The sequence below is a fragment of the Rutilus rutilus genome (assembly GCF_951802725.1).
Source record: "Rutilus rutilus genome assembly, chromosome: 23".
Classification (NCBI taxonomy): domain Eukaryota; kingdom Metazoa; phylum Chordata; class Actinopteri; order Cypriniformes; family Leuciscidae; genus Rutilus; species Rutilus rutilus.
Window position 1 is genome coordinate 20,192,003 of NC_140233.1, and position 19,536 is coordinate 20,211,538.

General features: G+C 37.4%; 1 protein-coding gene across 1 annotated transcript; it reads left to right on the forward strand.

Annotated features, from left to right (window-relative positions):
• Nucleotides 1–6,230: 6,230 nt before the first annotated feature.
• On the forward strand, nt 6,231–14,353 carry LOC311283256 (uncharacterized protein). The gene is made up of 5 exons (XM_084397604.1): nt 6,231–6,302; nt 6,726–6,814; nt 9,602–9,688; nt 11,128–11,309; nt 11,415–14,353. Exons 2-5 carry the CDS (start codon nt 6,736–6,738, stop codon nt 12,285–12,287), a joined length of 1,221 nt encoding a protein of 406 aa, XP_084253730.1. The 5' UTR covers nt 6,231–6,302; nt 6,726–6,735; the 3' UTR covers nt 12,288–14,353.
• The last annotated feature ends 5,183 nt before the right edge of the window (nt 14,354–19,536 follow it).

The window sequence follows — 19,536 nt, forward strand, 5'->3', positions numbered from 1 at the left end:
TTCCTGCCCAAAATGGTCTGGTGCCTCTTCCTCCCTCACTGCCCTCGATGGCAGGGCGGCCATGAGGTACGTGGAGATCCCCTCGGTGGAGCACGTGGTTGCAATGCAATTGTGTCCAAAGAGCGCTGCCGCCTGGCGGGGTAATCCACATCTCCCATCCAAGGCCTGTAAGTTCTCGGCCAAGGCTTATAGAGCCACAGGACAGGCCGCCTCCACCCTGCATGCCATGGCTCTCCTGCAAGTGTACCAGGCCAAGGAGTTGGAGGGGGGTAGTTCTGATCCAGGGACTTTCGTCACACGTAGGGCAAGGTTCGCCGCTGTGCTCCTTGGGTCAGATGATGTCCACGTTGGTGGTCGTGTGCTCTCTTGAGTAGGTACTTATTTTGAGTAAGGAATTTATTAATGACCATTAAAAAGTATGTTCTATATACAGTAGAATGAGTGTGTGTAGTATAAACGTAATCTGGACGTACTACAAATGCCATGTTTTCATTATCATGTGACCCACCAGTGTCAGTTACATCGCTTCACTGTCATTTACAAATCCTCTCCCATGTCCTCTTGGGATAATAAAGTGTCCATCGTATGCAGAATCTTGCCGGAAGTAGTAGGTCATCCGGGTACTTTTGGCCTATTCACTTTGACTGTGCCTCATTCATTTTTGCCTACTATATAGTATGGTATGCCATTTCAAATGTAGCCACAGTAATATGAGGGCACCGAAAGCCTTTAATTGAACTTTCTTCTCCTGCCTCCTATTCTTCTGCAGTCTAGAATGGCAGCACAGCTGAAAGGTTTATTTGAGCTGCGCCCTCTACTGTACAGGTGTGAATTTGCATTTCCTTCAGTAAGTAACGCAATTTGTTACTTTTTTAGGGAGTGACGAAATATTGTAATGCATTACTTTTAAAAGTAACTTTCCCCAACACTAATATTTACTATATTATCAAAAATACAGTAAAACAGTAATACTGTGAAATATTATTATTAATTGAATTTTCAGCATCAGTCTTCAGTGTGACATGATTCTTCAGTTAATAGGCTGATTTGGTGCTCAAGAAACATTTCTTATAATTATCAATACTGTTGTGCTGCTTAATATTTTTGTACATACTGTAATCATTTTTCACTGTCACGTTTGATAACTTTTTTGGTCTAGGCTGAAAAAATATATATAACTGAGATAAATCCAGTTTTGCTTCAGATTCTTTTAAAGTTAAAATTGCAAAATCCATTTGTGTAGGTTTTTAAATGAAACAGTAATTAAATAATTAAAGCGTTCTTAACAACGCTTTTATTTTCAATCTAATTTTATAAAATTTAATGCAATTTAATTAATTGCTCAGAATTGTTTAAGTGTGTGCTTTTGATCATTACCAGATTGGGTTATGCAACAACCAACAACTGACACTGCATACTGTCCACTTTAGCTACAACGCAACCATACATGGTAATGCAAACGTCTGGACTCCAGATATGAATGATTCAGTCCTAAGTGTCTTTATAAAACACATCATTTGCATGTCTTACGTCTCTAATTGAAATCTTGTCTTTGTGCTCAGGAGACCACACCTCTGAAACAGGTGAGAATAATACAGTGAGTGTTTGTGCAAGACCGGACTTGAGCAGATGAGAGAACCAGGTCATAAGTAATTCAGATCTTGTATGCAACTGAATGGAGGAGGAACACAGACCGACCCTTTGTTATGCAGATAAAGTGTTATACCGCATTTGATCCTGCATTTATGAGGGTCCGTTACCAAGCTGTCTCATTGCTACGTTTGTTGAAGATTGAAAATCCATTTAGGCAGCATAGTCAATGCACTTTTTATTGACTTTGTTGACATCTATCTCTCAAATTACAAAAGGCTACTAGATCACTTCTGTTTTAAACGATGATTTGTAGTTGGAATGGACTGAACCTTGAAGGAGGTGTGAGTGACATCATGCTTTGGAGGGGTTTCCTGGATACTTGCAGCAACCTGAAGCTGTTCATTTAAACTGTGAGGCCAGAGAAAGCGTCTCACAAGTGATCGCGCTCTCTGATGATCCTGAGCACAGATAACAAGCTGTTTCAGCCTTCTCATACGAGCATCTGCTGTAGCAGCAAAACGAGGTGAGAGATTTGATTTAATGTATATTTGAATTGAAACAGATTCAAGAGGTTTTGTTTCTTTTGTTCAGTACTTTGCATATGTAATTGGACAATGTCAATAACAATAACAGAAAAAAGCATCTTGGTACTACATGGTACTGTAATTATAGCCCACTATTGCAAGGCCATGTTCAGACTGCCCTTCAAAAATTTTTTTTTGCATATACAGATTTTATCCATGTGGATTTTTGAAAGGCTGGACAGCAAAAACAAAAAAACGAAATTGTTCATATCCGATTGGAATCCAATTATATTTAGAATGTCAAAAAATAACATGAAATGCATTTTTTTTTTATAAATCTGTTTTGAGCTACATTCATATGTGGTTTCAGTTTGACATGTCATACATGTCAGATGTTAGGAAACATGCTGAAAGTCTCTGCAGAAACAAGGTTATGTTGTTGCAAGTGACGGTTGAGCAAAAACAATAGCCTAATGAAGGCATGTTTTGTACCAACGCAATGTTATTGCCATAGAAACCAATGTAGATATTCCAGAAAACCAAAGAGCAACATGGGATACACAAATCGGAACTGAACAGTTTTGATACATGCACGGCCCTATGACCAGCAGTAAATGCTGCAACATCTGAAAGCATTGAGTTTGAGTCGCTTAGAACGTGAATTTTAAAAAGCAATAGGCATCAAACATATTTCCAAACAAGAGAAGTATTTATAAATCTCTTGTCCAACAACATTTAACATGTTTTTTTGATACTTGATGGTATCGAGGCAATTCGGTTGGTGGCTAAAAAGTATAGAACTCGATACCCAGCCCTACTCTCCTCCACAGTCATACGCCGATCTAATGCTGATCTGGTTGTGTCGGTCCGAACAACTTTCAAACAGCGTTTTTCAAATAAAGCTTACCCCACCTTTAACTTGACACTCAATTATAACATTGAGAACCTGAAACAGATGGGTCAGATAAAGGCATCCACACACATCAAGATAATTGTTGTGTAATTCTCCCATTCCGACAATCCTAGGTAAAGTCCTGATTATCTTGATGGTTCTATCCATCCATCCATCCATCTTCTTCCGCTTATCCGGGGCCGGGTCGCGGGGGCAGCAGTCTACACAAAGATGCCCAGAATTCCCTCTCCATAGACACTTCCTCCAGCTCTTCCGGGGGGACACCGAGGCGTTCCCAGGCCAGCCGGGAGACATAGTCCCTCCAGCGTGTCCTAGGTCTTCCCCGGGGTCTCCTCCCGGTGGGACGCACCCGGAACAACTTCCCGGGAAGGCGTCCAGGAGGCATCCGAAACAGATGCCCGAGCCACCTCAGCTGGCCCCTCTCGATGTGGAGGAGCAGCGGCTCTACTCTGAGCTCCTCCCAAGTGACCGAGCTTCTCACCCTATCTCTAAGGGAGTGCCCAGCCACCCTGCAGAGAAAGCTCATTTCGGCCGCCTGTATCCGGGATCTTGTCCTTTCGGTCATGACCCACAGCTCATGACCATAGGTGAGAGTAGGAACGTAGATTGACCGGTAAATCGAGAGCTTCGCCTTGCGGCTCAGCTCTTTCTTCACCACAACAGACCGGTACATCAACCGCATTACTGCAGAAGCTGCACCGATCCGTCTGTCAATCTCCCGTTCCATCCTTCCCTCACTCGTGAACAAGACCCCAAGATACTTGAACTCCTCCACTTGAGGCAGGAACTCTCCACCAACCTGAAGTGGGCAAGCCTCCCTTTTCCGACGATGTTTCTACAGATTATTTGATCAGATTTTCCTATGGTGTGAGGTGTGTTAAAGGAACAAGCCGACTTTTTGGGACTTTAGCTTACTTACCGTATCCCCCAGAGTTAGATAAGTCCATACATACCCTTTTCATCTCTGTGTGTGCCGTAACTCTGTCTGACAGCTCCAGCTAGCATACTGCTCCCAATAAGTGACAAAATAATGCCAACATTGTCCTATTTACATGTTGTGATTTGTATAGTCACAGCGTATACAAATAACAAGGTCACATGAGACACAGCCATCTTCCATCGTTTACACACTGGGAACTATATTCTCAGAAGGCGAAGCACTGCTACTTCTGCGGAGTGATTTACTCCAACTCTGAGCGAACTCTCTGCTCCTCACCACGGGGCTTCTCGGGTGCTGCGAGCAAATCACTCCGCCCAAGTAGCAGTGCTTCACCTTAAGGCATTTAAAGGCTGTTGTTAATGTCCAGACAGTAAATTTAACATGAGCTTTTGTGACATCATTCCCCAATAGTGGGGCATGTTGGAAAAATGTATTAAACAGCCTATTTATAGTCCACATTTAAACAGTAAAAATGTAAGGCAAAAAAAATCATAGAACTACAAAAATGTTAAATCTACCTTCATTACGTAGTTGACTTGTAATTAATTGAGAGGCAAAAATGATATATTGTCATGTGTCACTTGTTTCTTTTCTGGACTTTTATGTTTAATTTGATTCAGTTTCCTGCTTCTAGTTTTGTAGTTCTTTTGGTTCCCCTTAAATGTACACCCTGTGTATATATGGTGCGTTCAAGTCATGTCGGAAAGATTGTATTTATAAATTGAACACATGACCGCCGTCACAAAGTCGTAAATGAAACTAGAAAACTGGATTTTCTCTGAGCCCCGAGTTTTGAGTTGGGTGTCAGTGAGAAATATGGCGGAATACCACAATACTTCATAAATTCTTCATAAATTAATTAAAAACATAAATAAACCTTGCCTTATTTCTGTGTAATTCATTAGGAGAAGGAAAACTGCCATCTTGCTCCGATGAAAGTGAATTGCACGTACCTGACGTTGAAAACATGACTTTCCAACTCATAAATACGAACTTCCCAAGAGGACTTGAATGCACCATAAGCCCTAGTGTTAGTTTGTTGTTTGTTCCCTTATCGATACTGTTTACTCGCATTGTGTCAGTCTTTAGCTGATGCTATGGGGTAAACTCCTTTCCTCTGAGAACACTGAAGCCTGATTGAATCACGCATGTGCCACTGCACAAACCTATGGCGCTTCAGCCTGCCAAAAAGGGCCACCACTCTGCCACTCCTATTTCCAGATCCCAGTTCAACCAACACAAGCACAAGAGCTTAGTGAAAACAAAAAGTAGATTATTTTTTATTTCAGTTGGCATGAATTAAATATTTTATGTTTGTTTCTCAAAATTCTCAAAAAGGGGGTTTAGAAATAACTTTCCTTGAAAAGATAAGAAAGCCAATATAAAATACAATATACTTCCTTAACTCCCTTACTGTCCAATAAACAGGAGAAAACAAGTATACTCACAAACAAAATTGGCATCCACCTTCCGCACTAGATAGTCAGCTTGCTCAAGATTCTGGAATTTCAAATAGGCCTACATGCTATTTTTGCAGTGTATAAAACATACAATATGCTTCAAAGAGTTATTCATAATTTGTAAATATGTACTATATGCACACGACATGACGACAAGACAAGTTAATGAAGAACAGGGCCTAACAGTCACAGCAGCAATACCTCGGATTGTGTGGGATTTCCAAATCAGAAACTTGGGTATCAAAATTATCTTCAAATTTCCCAGTAGTAAACACGACTTGATAGGGTGTACGACTTGATAGGGTGTAGACTTGATAGATGAATTTCTGATTAGAAATTTTTTGTTTTTATGACAATTCTCCTAGTACAAAATGTTTTACTTGTATGAATTCACGCTGTCACACTTTCTTTATATTTAATTTCATTGTTATTGTCCAGACCGTTCATTTTACACAAATGGAGCTTTTGTGAAAACATTCCCCATTTGTGGGAAATGTTGTCACAATGTAAACTGCTATGAAACACACTTTTGTATGTTTCTTTTTCTTCATTTTTGCAGTTTTTATGAGTTTATATTATTTGAGAGGCTTAAATTTGTACTATATTTGTAACTGTTACTAATAAGAATTCACACTGTCACGCTGCATGACTTTAAACAAACTAGTGAAGGTGGAAAAAAAGGTTTATATATATATATAATTTTAAGCTAAACTGAATTTAAATTAAAATATCTTCAAGCTTGTCTGCCCATTACCCACTTTGGCCAATCACATATCAACTACATTTCCCATGATGCGTAGCATGTCGCTTCCGTGACGTCACTGCCCACGCGAGCTTCATTCAGCTGAGCGCTGCAAAGATGAATGGCTGGGGTTTGTTTAAAACAATCTTATGTTTAATATATTTTCTGGTTTCAAACGTTATACATGTCTTGTATGTCTGTCTTATGTTTGTCACTGTCTGCTGTTTTGAGTCGATAGCATGCTCGGATACAGCACATCCATCCGGATGAAGCTGTACACACAACTGATGAGACATAAACGCTCATTTAACGCAGTGATGATTTTACCCGAGCCATTCACTGTGCGTTTATATAATAATGCCTGTGTTCGGCAGCCTTTGATCGTGAAACCACAGCATATATTTCTGTAACAGACTGTCCTGGAATGCTTGAGTGCGGGGGTGTCTGTCTGTCCCCTTCACTGCAGGCGCACATCCGACCAGCATATGCATGTCTCACACTGCAAATATCACTTATGATGAGAAATAAACGTGATTGCTCATGTTGTTTACAGGGGGTGGAAGATGGAAACGTTGGAAAAATGGAGCAGAGACATCATGGCACCTCATCAGCTGGATAAGAAAAATCATTCCAAACAAAATGGTGAGATTTGCTTCAAACCTACCTTTTTGAATTTGAGATGAATTGCCTTCCTAAAAATTCTTTACTTTTTAATAAATATGGTAACATTTATTTTAAAATCCACGTTTACATTGAATTTATTTATATATATATATATATATATATATATGTATGTGTGTATATATATATATGTATATGTGTATATGTGTGTGTTGCTTCTATGTAAATATGTGGATTTTACCGTAGATGTAACTATTACAAGGTTTTAGGCATTACAGGAGCAACCATATCTATCTATCTATCTATATAAAATGAATGTGTATATTATAAAAATAACATTATTGGACTACTAGAAACTGTGTACCTTAAAATATACAAATGATCACCATAGTAGTAAAAAAAAAAGAAGGTAAATCAGCATGGAATTACAGTTCATCTTTACACTGTGTTCCAAATTATTATGCAAGTGACATATTAGTAGGATTTCAGTATAACAAACATTCAGATTTTACTTTTTCAAAGAAAGTGTTTGCTTGTTTTATTTCTCCATATCTTTTTAGATAACTGGTATCAAGAAAGGTGTGTTAAATAGTTCGGTCTTAGGTAAATGGAAACCCTACTTAAAGAGGTTGTTCCACATTATTAAAGCTGCATTCTGTAACTTTTTGGGGTTAAAATTTGTCCAAAATCAATTTGAGCAAGTACATAACCAGCCAGTGTTCAAAACTATCTTAGCTCGATTCAAAACGTTAAGCTTGTAATAATGTTTTTAATTCCAGTGGTACTGGTGGATTTCCGCGGGAAATTCGAGCACGTCTTTGCGTCATTACGTCACATCTGTACATAAAGAAGGCGTCTCGACTAGTAGCCTATATTGCGTGTGAGGATGTTGGAGATGGAGATTTATAGTCTCACAGCACTTGATATAATTAAACTTATCAATTTGATGGCGGATCCAGAAAGGTTCAAACGACGATCACCAGTGACAACTGGAGATTCACACGTTGTAAAATGCAAAAGACTTTGTTCGGACTTTGGAGTGGCTACAGAAAAAATAGAGACCGCAACCGGGATAATATCCCGAAAACAAGGATAATATCAGAAGGGCATTAAATGTAGTCACGCAATGCTGATGTTGTTAACATTAACAATTTGAGAACAAAGTATAATATGCACGGTTTGACGTGATATGATAAGCGATCGTTAAATTTAATCAGCGCAATTTACTGCAATGCTTTTTCCCCTTAGTTGGTCAGAACAAAAGTGGATGTTACTTACTTGTTCAGATGACATTTTCCAGTGAAAGTTCTTATGTTGGTCATACTTCCAAAAAGTAGAATCTGTGATTGCGAATGCCAGTATCCACTCCGGTGCGAGCGACTGACAGCCGCACATTCTCCTCAAAACATTGGACTGACCCGAGCCACAACCCATGTAAAGTTGATAAATCCGCGAATAACTGCAATTGCAGATTTCGAACAGAGATGGCGACAAAGAGGTAAAACTACGGACTGCAGTTCTCATGCAATATGGGGAGGAAGAACGATCTTTCTGAAGATGAAAAGCATGAAATGGTGCAATGTTATAAAAAAGACATGAAAATAACTAATATTGTGTGAAAACTAAATGTAGATTATCTAACTTTCATAAGATTTGAGTAATTTACAGCACAAGAGAACTCGCACGGATAAAAGCTTATTCAGGAAAGTTTCTATCAAAATTGTCTTAACTGTTGAGCAGCAAACAAGAACCTCAAGAACCTCTCCGTGCAGGCTGGCAGATTTGCGTTAAGTTGCATTTCAGCCACCTCTAACCAAAGCTCACAAAGAGAAACGTTACAGTGTTTAACGTAACAGTATTTTTACTGTATACCGTCACCTACATGTATTGTCTCTGATATATATTTTTTTCCACTGTAAATTATTGATAATTCCTTTTACTTCTAAAAATGTTCACAGTGCAAAGACACTGATGTGATATCAAAAACGTTTTGTCTTTGCATTTTTTGTCTGAATAAATACTTGCGCTTTTGTTGAACTATGATTTTAACTGTTTGGGCCTACACATTAAGGAAATGTGAGTGAATACATCTGTGTTTGGTTCGGTCTTTGACATTGCTTTTTACTTACTGCTTTACTTGACTTTTACTTGTCCTGTTAAATCTACTATAATTTTTTTACTGCATATGGTAAGGTAACTTAAAATGAACAGGTTTTACTGTTGCATCTTACATTTATTTTCTATTAAAACACTTTTTACTGTGTAAGTGTGTATCTTTATCTTTCGACAATCTAAGATGTTATGATAAGGGTTTCTCATGTCCATGAAAAACCTGAAATAACAGGGAATGGAAGAGGCCTGGATTTTATAATATGTAATTAATAACTTTATAATTAATACAAAAGTTATGAAAATTTCAGATTGAAGTATTTAATTAACTAGTACTGTCTACAATATTCAGTGAAGATATTCATTGGTCAGAAGGTGTGGGAAACCAGGACAGCATATTTCCATGTTAATTTAATATTTTAAGACTGAATTATGTTTCAAGGTTTGATTTGTTGGCCAATTCCAATTTTTAAAAATAAGTACGTATGTCTTTTGTTTATGCCACAGCCGTGAACCATGATTTGTTATTTTCTAGAGAACGTTTGATTGGATGAAAGTTTTTGTACACCCTCGAACCCACACATGGACTAAAACCACACAACTCCAAATTTGATTTCATAGGATCTTTGCTTTTCTTCACCCTACTGGTGATTTGTTTCTGGTTCAGACAACCTTAGTATTTTATTCTGTTTTATCCAGGCATGATTGCAAAAAATCTACTGAACTCTCTCAAGATTCGCAATCGTTTGCAGCTCCAGCCCATTTCTCGTTCAGCATGTGCCACTGGTAAGTACAACAGTTTGTGTTCATGTGTTTGGATTTTTCAGGACATCATTTCTGTATTGTGTTGCTGACATTCATATACTGGATGTCACTGTCTATCACGGTTAAATATCTTATTGGTATGTTCTCCATAGGTATTCTGTCCATATGGCAATACAATCTTAACAAACATGATTTAGTATAATGAGAGTAAATTTAAATAGATTTTATTGCAAATAAATAAAAGAAAGCTTACGAAATAACAAGGAATTTCATATTGAGAATCTGGGGCACAAATTGCATATGCTTGTAAATGCCTAATTTCTTTAAAACAAGAACCCATTGCATGGAACTGTTTATTTTTTTTAATTGGCAATTGTTCATGAGTCTGAATGTCTTTCAGCACTGTTGACAGTGGTTGTTTTGCTAATGTGCAGACACTTAAAATTTAGTCGCATCTGGCTAAATTTTAAAAGCTAAACTGCTTTTTAGCATTGTGTCGTGTAAACAAACATACACAGTCAATTGGCGGAACAATGACACGATGGAATGGCTGTCTGAAGTGAGATATGTGGGAGTATTAATGCCTGAGTCGTGTTGTCCTGGATCAAACTCTGAGTTCCATTTAATTAGTGTCCTCATTGAATCACACGTTCACTGACAGACAGGTGCCTTATAGGGAGAAACTTAAAGGGTTCGTTTACATGAAAATGAAAATTCTGTCATCATTTACTCACCCTCGTGTTGTTCCAAAACTTTCGTTCATCTTTGGAACACAAATGGATTGGTGATCTCCATTGACAGCTACACAACTACCACGTTGATGCTTCAAAAAGTTCATGAAGAGATCATAAAACTAATAAATATGAATTGAGTGGTTTAGTCCAAATTTTCTGAAGAGACACGATCGCTTTATATGATGAATAGATTGAATCTAGGCTTTTATTCACATATAAACATTGATCAGCGAACATAAACATAAGCTCAACTGAACCTGCTTGACGGGCGAGAACTAACCTCTTGAACAAAGCTCAAACGTGCTGCGTAACACGAGAATGAACCTCCTTGGAAAATTGGACTAAACTGCTCAATTCATATGGATTAGTTTTATGACCCTTTAATGAACTTTTTGAAGCTTTAAAGTGTTAGTTGTGTAGCTGTCAATGGAGGGACAGAAATCGCTCAGATTTCATTTAAAATATCTTCAATTGTGTTCCGGAGATTTTGAACCACATGAGAGTGAGTAAATGATGGCAGAATTTTCATTTTTGGGTGAACTATCCCTTTAAGGGCAGTTTCTCAACAGCTTGTTGTGCGCTTTAGGGCATGGTTGAAGTGGGACTCTGCCATTACATTAGTTGGTTTCACAGACAAAGCTTAAACCTGCACATTAATTCTTTTGTTAAAGAAGTTAAAAAAAATCTGTTGCTGTTCATTGATCTCAATTACTCTGTGTATCGAAGGCTCGTGTCCAGACCTGATGAATAGGAACGAGCAGCCCGACTCCCGGCCGCTAGCCATGGCCTTGACGCCCCAGCTACCGCCCAGGACCCATCGGCCCCTGTGTCTCTCAGTGTCCTCCGACAGCAATGGACGCTTTAAAGCTCTGGAGACCCAGGAATGGAAGAACAACCTCAAAGCTCAGGTAGGTGGAAGTACTTTCAAGTCAGCTGCTTGTAACTCGTTGCAAAGGAGGATGTTCAGTTTGAACCCCTTTCTTAATGGTGTGACTTTTTTTTTTTTTTGTCAGATGGAGCAGGCCCATAGTGCCGGAGCAGCCAGCAGCACAGGCTCCCTGGAAAGAGCGTCCCTCTTTTGCGCTTCTGGCTCCACCACCACCTCCAGCTCTGGCCTCTCCAGTCCGGTGGAGCACCTCACCAAGAGCAAGTCCTCTAGTCGCTTTTCACTCTTCTCCCCTCCTTGGAACAGCAGCTCTGAGTCTGACTCTAACCCCCCTTCCCGCTCCGGATCCAAGAAAATGCGCAACTACAGTCGCAGAGCGGTTCCCGGCAGTGCCAAGACGGGCCCAGAGACTCCAGAACCCAAGCAGATCGTCTCTGAACACTTCCAGTACTCAGATCCGGTTATATCCAAGGTTACGGACTACATTTACGTGGGCAACCTGAACGCGGCTTATAGCGGACGTACGTTGTGCCGAAATAACATCGATAGCATCATCGACATGAGCAGCCTGCCTGGGGAGACTTGTTTGAGAGTCATTCCTTGCACTTGTTCAAGGGGTGTCAAGCATAGTTGGTCTCGACTCAAAGTGGACATGAGCGACCTTCCGGACACCGTCCAAGAAGGCCTCGCCCTCAAGCACCGCTGCTTCGAGGACATCAATGAGTGCATTGACGCCTCCACGGAGAAGAGGAAGCGAGTGTTGGTGCATTGTCGTGATGGTTTTTCCCTCGCCCCCACTTGCATTATTCAGTACCTCATGGTCAAACAAAATATGAGGCTTATTGCCGCCTATGAGCTTCTCAGAGCCAAACACCCCATCAACATTCGCGAGTCCCATCAGAACGTTCTGGTAAGTCTCGAAAGAGCACTGCGACCGGGCGGGAACACGGACCCAGAGTGCTTTAAACAGGCCATCTCCCGCAAAGTGGCTTGGACCTGATAGAGAACCTTGGGGAACCTCAGTTTTATTTGAACTTTTTGTAGTTTGTGCTTTCACTTTGTACATTATTTCCTCTGTTAACAGTGAAAGGCAGCTTGTTGGTGTGTTAACTGAGCTGGATGTCATGGTGTGAGTGCTAATTGTGAAAATTACTTAAGTTGTTCAGTGGCCATTTTAGAGAAAATTTGAGTCATTCGTTTTACAAACACGCTTTGTGCAGCTGCTAAACAATGGGATTTGTTTGGGAATATATCTCTTATTTATTCTTCTTCACATGGGTACATAGCCATGCTGTGCAGGTTTATGCTGAGGAAGACATTTAGTGGGAACTCAGGAGATGAAACGATGTCATATATGACTGCAAACACCGCTACTGAGGCTGAAACGTCAAACTGGAGTACTATCAACTAAACATCTCAAACACTTTCTTAACAGATTGAGGACTAAGCATGATTAGTCATCGTATCTGGCAGTAAAAAGCACAACCTTTGTTAGCCTCCTTATTCATTTGAAAATTGGTTGATATTTCTCTGCGTTTATCCAGGGTTGAAAGATACACAGTAAGAGTAGTCCTCTATGAGGAGTCATTTCATTTACTAAGCTTCTTTTATTAAATGTGTAATTTTCAACATGTTTGATCAAATACTAATTTCAGTGCTTGGAAAAAAAATGTGAATTTTGCGATATGTAATTGAATCTGGCCCACTTTGTACCTTTTATGGAGTGTTGGTATTTGGAAAGTGAGTTGTGGAGCAATGCTCAGTTGCAAAGGCTTGATATTGCACTAACCATAAGGAAATGCACACATGGATTAGTTTGATTTAATGTTACGCAGTGAATATAGATCAACATATTTTTATGATAATGTTTATGCTTATCTATAATGATTGTTGTTCATGGTTTCTATTGAATTTTTATTTTGCCATTTAGAAAAATGCAACAACCCTATAGCACATGTATGTCACAGAGACATCTTGGACACGATTTCATTTACAGAATACGATTATTTTCGATATTTCGTGCTATAAATAAATTATTCACGATTTATTTTATATATACTAAATTAAACCCAATTTAAATTGAAAGTGAACATTCCAATGCAACGAATCTTGATATCTCTATTTCTAATCATTGAAGCTAACTATGCTCGCAGTGCAACACAAGGTGCTCACCGCGTCGACAGTTTTGTTGATTAGAATTGAAGCAATCTAGGTTTTCGCTTTGTGTGGCCGCTTGCTTCCACTGCAGACTGGAAAGTTTTTGCAACATTTATGGTTTCAAATGTAAGTGAATCTGTTGGGTATTTAAAAACAAACAAAAAAAAACTGTTTTTGTGATATCTGTACACAAGTGTGTGTAATGTGTCTTGATGACATACGTCTGCTTCCTGGGAAAACAGCTCTCAAATATATGACATGGCTTATGCTTGTCAGCAGTGATTATTATATTTTGATATTTAGTGCGCAATTTGGTGAAGAAAGACCCTCCTGAGTTTTGGTGCCTTTTGTTTGAACTTGTCCCAGTGTGATTATTGTGACATTCACACGCGCACACTGTATGCACTCATCAGGCATAGACAAATATGTTGTCTTTATGCTTTGAAATGTTCAGGAAATGCTCCATGTCGGTGTAATTTTGTGATGTATGGCAAGAGATCAGTTCCATCTGAATAAGCTGTTGTAAAGTTTTCATAGCAGTGCTCACAGTGAATAGTGTCTGTACTTCAATCAGTGTGGTGGTGACGTCAATCAGTGTGTTCATTACCTTCTTCTACGGGCCAGCAATTAGCTTCTAACATTAGCAAAGCTGTATTTAGGTTCAAATGGAACTGTTGCTTTATTCTTATTCATTAGCCTATTTAAATATTTTTTTTTTTCTTTTGGATGGCTGATCTCACCCTGTATAAAGGTCTAACAATATGAATTCTCAGGTTAACTTTATTGGCCTAGAAGACATTCTCAATGCGTTAGAAACCAGAATAATGTGAGGCAATGTATTTTCTGTATCACGTTTTTGAAGAAAATGCATTTGTACTTGTTGATATTAAAGAGAATCTAATGCACTGACTTTCTTGTCATATGTGATTTGTTCGAGTAGGATACAAGTCATGTGAATCCTGGGATTGGTTTCATTTTTACGCGATGTAATTTATTTACTCATTTTATTCAAAGTGTTGCTAATGTTATACAACATACAAGCTATGGAATTGTAAGCTGAAGACCTAATACGCACAGGGGCGGTTTCCCGGACAGGGTTTAAATTAAGACAGGAGTAGGCCTTAATCTAGAATAGTTAAGCGTGTCTTAAAAAATGGCTTTCTGTAACACAGATTAAGTACGGATTAGTTACACCTGGACTATGGAGTCCTGAACCAAAATAAACCAGATTAATTTAAAACCAACTGTGCTAATCTGAATTTGCATGATAGAGGTTGCCTATAAAACATGGAATGAACCAAGAAAAGCTTAAAATTGCATGGAACTGAGAAGCAAATCCAAGGAAACAATGGAATCAGAAAAACACTCCAATCAAAAATTTTTTTACTAAACAAGAGAAAATTATTTTAAGCAAGCTAAATAAACTGCACACACCAGCTATGGAATAAAAGAAAAGAAATGCTGGAAGTCTGTTTGTTATATATATATATATATATATATATACACATGCACACTACCGTTTAAAAGTTTGGGGTCAGTAAGATTTTTAATGTTTTTAAAAAGTATCTTCTGCTCACCAAGGCTGCATTTATTTAATAAAAAACAATAACAAAACAGTAATATTGTGAAATATTATGACAATTTAAAACAGCTGTTTTCTATTTTAATATATTTTAAACTGTAATTTATTCCTGTGATCAAAGCTGAATTTTCAGCATCTTTACTCTTCAGTGTCACATGATCCTTCAGAAATCATTCTAATTTTATGAATTGATGCTCAAGAAACATTCATTATTATTATCAATGTTGAAAACAGTTGTGTACAAATTTTCAAAATTATATATAAAAAAAAATGAATAGAAAGTTCAAAAGAACAGCATTTATTTAAAATAGAATATTTTCTAACATTATAAATGTCTTTACTGTAACTTTTGATCAGTTTAACTCATCCTTGATGAATAAAATTATTGATTTATTTTATTTCTTCCCCCCCAAAATAAAATTAAAATACTTACTGACCCCAAACTTTTGAACGGTTGTGTTTAATGTTACAAAAGCTTTAGATTTCAGATAAATGCTGTTCTTTTGAACTTTCTATTCATCAAAGAATTAAAAAATAAATAAATAAAAATTGTACACAACTGTTTTCAACATTGATAATAATAATAAATGTTTATTGAGCATCAAATCACCATATTAAATGATTTCTGAAGGATCATGTGACACTGAAGAATGGAGTAATGATGCTGAAAATTCAGCTTTGATCACAGGAATAAATTACACTTTACTATATATTCACATAGAAAACAGCTGTTTTAAATTGGAATAATATTTCACAATATTACTGTTTTTGTTTTTGTTTTTGTTTTTTAATCAAATAAATGCAGCCTTGGTGAGCAGAAGATACTTCTTTTAAAAACATTAAAAATCTTACTGACCCCAAACTTTTGAACGGTAGTGTATATATACATATATGTGTGTGTGTGTCCAAGTAATACACGTGTCCACTTTGAAACAAAATGTTAATCTGAAGTTAAACCTGCCTCCTGGTAGGTTTAATTTAAGCCTCAATTTAGTCCTGGAGTAACTCTAGTCTTCCTCCAGGAAACCAGTTTATTAAACTCTGGACTAAACTAAATATTTAAAGCCTTGACCGAGAAAGCAGATTTGTGTTAATCTGGTTTAAAGGGCAATTTTAGTCTAGGATTAGGCTTAATCTCTGTTCGGGAAACCGCCCCACAATGTGTAACTTAAGCTGTGAAGGTTTATAAATGACAGATGTAGATACAAGTGCGTAATTTCACGAGTAACTGCATCTAGTCGGCTGGAGCATTTCTGTTGGTTATGTGGCTTTATTAGCAATTTGTTAGCAGTTTTTTTTTTTTTTACTATACTGAAGACAATTAACCTTGGGGAGAATAGATTCAACATAACTAATATTTGTAACTGCTTCTCCTTTGGGCAATTTTATTTTCAAGGGGTTTATTTTATTAAAACTGATTTAAACCTTTGTCTTTTTTTTTTTTAACAGAAGGCTGTCATTAAAACTTGGAAACCTTTTAACATACCTTTAACATTTATTTGTAATACTTTGCAAATGTCTTCTATAATTTACCTTTGTTCTAGAGCTCCAATTATGAAAATGCATCAATATATTATACATGTATTACAAAAATATATTACATTATTAAAACTATATTTGAACAAAGCGTGATATAATCATAAACCATTTCAAAATGTATTGTGTGGTAATTATTTTAGGTAAAAGAAATTATGACTTATTTCACTTGTATATACATATATACCAAATCCCATATACCCTTTCCCACCACAAATCTCAACATCACCAAGTATACCAAACACCACCACACATCACAACAACCGATATCGGTACATATATCATATATCACCACATGGTCCATTTTCCAGCAGAGTTGATCTCCAACCTTGATCAAATTTATAGCTTTCTAGTAATCCTGAAGCACTTGATTATCTTATTCAGGTGTGTTTGATTAGGGTTGAATCTTGAAAAAATCTGAGAACCCCTGCCCCACAATATCCCAACAGCACCATATACACCCAGTCATCACATTTATACAATTCCTCCAAATATATCAAATGTCGCCATGTACAGTATACCCAATACACCAACATATTTCCAATACCACTCATGCCCAATAACACCATACCAAATACCACCAAATTTACCCAGTGCCAACACATATACCCCATACCCCCTTATATTCATAGTACCACAAATATGTATACTCATTACTGCCATATATACTTAAATATACTCAGTACACCCACATGTCTCCAATAACACAAATACATCAATACCACCCTCCCTCCCCACATACACCCAATATCACATTATACAGTATACCCAATATTCTTACATATACTTAATACACACAAATACTGTATACACAGTGCCACAAATATACCCATTACCAGTAACCACCACATACAGTATCTCACAAAAGTGAGTACACCCCTCACATTTCAGCAAACATTTTAGTATATCTTTTCAAGGGACAATACTACACTGTAAAAAAAAGGTGTAATTTTACAGGTAATTGTCTGTATTTTTTTACAGAATTTTACCGTTTTGTCATTATACAGCAAATATCTGTAAAATAAAAGGCATTTGCTGTAATTTAAAGGTCCATTGCTAAATTTACAGGTAATTGCTTGTATTTTGGTTTTACAGCAATTTTACGTTTTTTAAAAGGAACTTGTCTGTATTTTTACAGAGTTATGTGTAATTTTACAGAAATTATTAAGTAATATTTTACAGATTTTTTCTGTGAAATTAGAAAACAAAGAAAAGAAGGTATAACTGCGGAAATCAGCATCTATTCAATATGTTTTCCTTACAGATTATTAAGCATGTGGGGGTTAAAGTGAGGTTTTTTTAAGGTTAAATAAAAGTATTTGTACCATAGACTGTGATTTGTACATACAGTACCCTACATAGGCTACAGTAGGCCTGAATTATTTTTTATTTCACATTTTATTTTATACTCATTTTGATCATTATTATTCTCAGTATAATAATCTAGTATAGTACAGTATAATAATAAACAGTCTTATTCTCCCATGATTTCATCATGTATATTTTATGAATATATTTTTCCAAATCTCCGTTGCTTCACATTCAGGGCTTTGTGTGTGTGTGTGTGTGTGTGTGTGTGTTTGTGTGTGTGTTTGAGTGCGCGCGCGCGATGACGCAGATTCAAATTCATTTCCGCTGTTTACTCCCGCCCACAACGGTTAACGTTAGCTGATCAGTCGAGTTTGGGCAAGCGGGAGATTTGAATTCAGTCTACTCTCGTGAAGTGGATTGTGAGATCAACAGTGGTTCAAAGCAATCGAATTCGTCAAGACTCGACGAGCAGCCGTGAGCAGGAGCTCTGTCTTCGGAAATAACGCCCTTTTCAGTGAGCCTTGTTCGTCACAGCGAGCGGACATCATGCCAACCGATCACCGGCTGAGGTAAGAGTCTCATTATACTAAGTTACATGTGAACGATATTTTATATTACATTTGTGTTAAGTTTACAGTTTTCAAGCTAACGTTAGCATTCTTAAATGATGTAAGTTAGGCCTATCTGTCAGTAAATCAATCTCTTAAATGGCGGGACATTTTGAAACACTGTCTGGAAGCTGAAAATTCTTCTCTTAAAAATATCCTTGGTTTTAATTATAGTAAAATTATAGTAACCACGTTTTTGGCGGATTTTTATTACCATTTTTAATAACCACAGTTATACTACAAATAGGCCTACCATGTTTGTTTGTTTTTTTGTTTTTTCTTTGTGGTTAAACCATAGTTAATTTTCGTAAGGGTTAACGTGGCTATCAAGACTGTTAAGAAAACGATTTCAGTAGCCTAAATACTGTACTTGATACAGGAAAGCACATGAGACTAGAATATGAACACAACATGATAAATTGCATATTCTGGCTGCATCTGCTTGTCAACACGTAACGTTAGCTATAGAATGCATACATGTGCATATATTAGGCTTATACAATAAAAGTTGATCGAATGTTTGTGTTCTGATGAAGAAATGAACTTATCTATCTACATTTTGGATGACCTGGGGTCATCATAGGAGTCTTTTTCATAGGATACTTTTGATCATTGGTTATGAAAATTGCATTGATCCAGATGAACAGAAAGTTACACCCCTAGGTGTCTCAGCTCAAAACATCACTGTTAGCCTTTCCTGCTCAGCTTCCAGATCATAGTCAGTTGAGGTTTTGCATTGTCCCAGTGGAACATATTCTGACATGTGTAAATGTAATACTGAGTTGTTAATTATTATTATTTTTTTTGTGATTTCAGGTCAAGTGGAAAGCAGAATGATCATGGCAAACAAGGTATGGGAAGAAGTAATTTAAAATATTGTAATGGCCGAGTCTTCTGTTTCCATATGATTGCACTAAAAGTGGCAGAACATTTAATTTGTTTTATACTGTATTTTCCCATGTGAATATTCATTTGATCCTTGTGAGGGCACTGGAGCTGCACAAGGTTTGGTTTTACTACAGTAAGGCCACGATTGTGTTAGATTCCACCCATCT

Excerpts from the sequence above, each read along its gene's own strand:
- LOC311283256 (XM_084397604.1), top strand. The coding sequence starts at position 6,736 with ATGGAAACGTTGGAAAAATGGAGCAGAGACATCATGGCACCTCATCAG. Across the intron at positions 6,815-9,601 it reads AAATCATTCCAAACAAAATG|GCATGATTGCAAAAAATCTA; the intron begins GTGAGATTTGCT and ends TGTTTTATCCAG. Across the intron at positions 9,689-11,127 it reads TCGTTCAGCATGTGCCACTG|GCTCGTGTCCAGACCTGATG; the intron begins GTAAGTACAACA and ends TGTGTATCGAAG.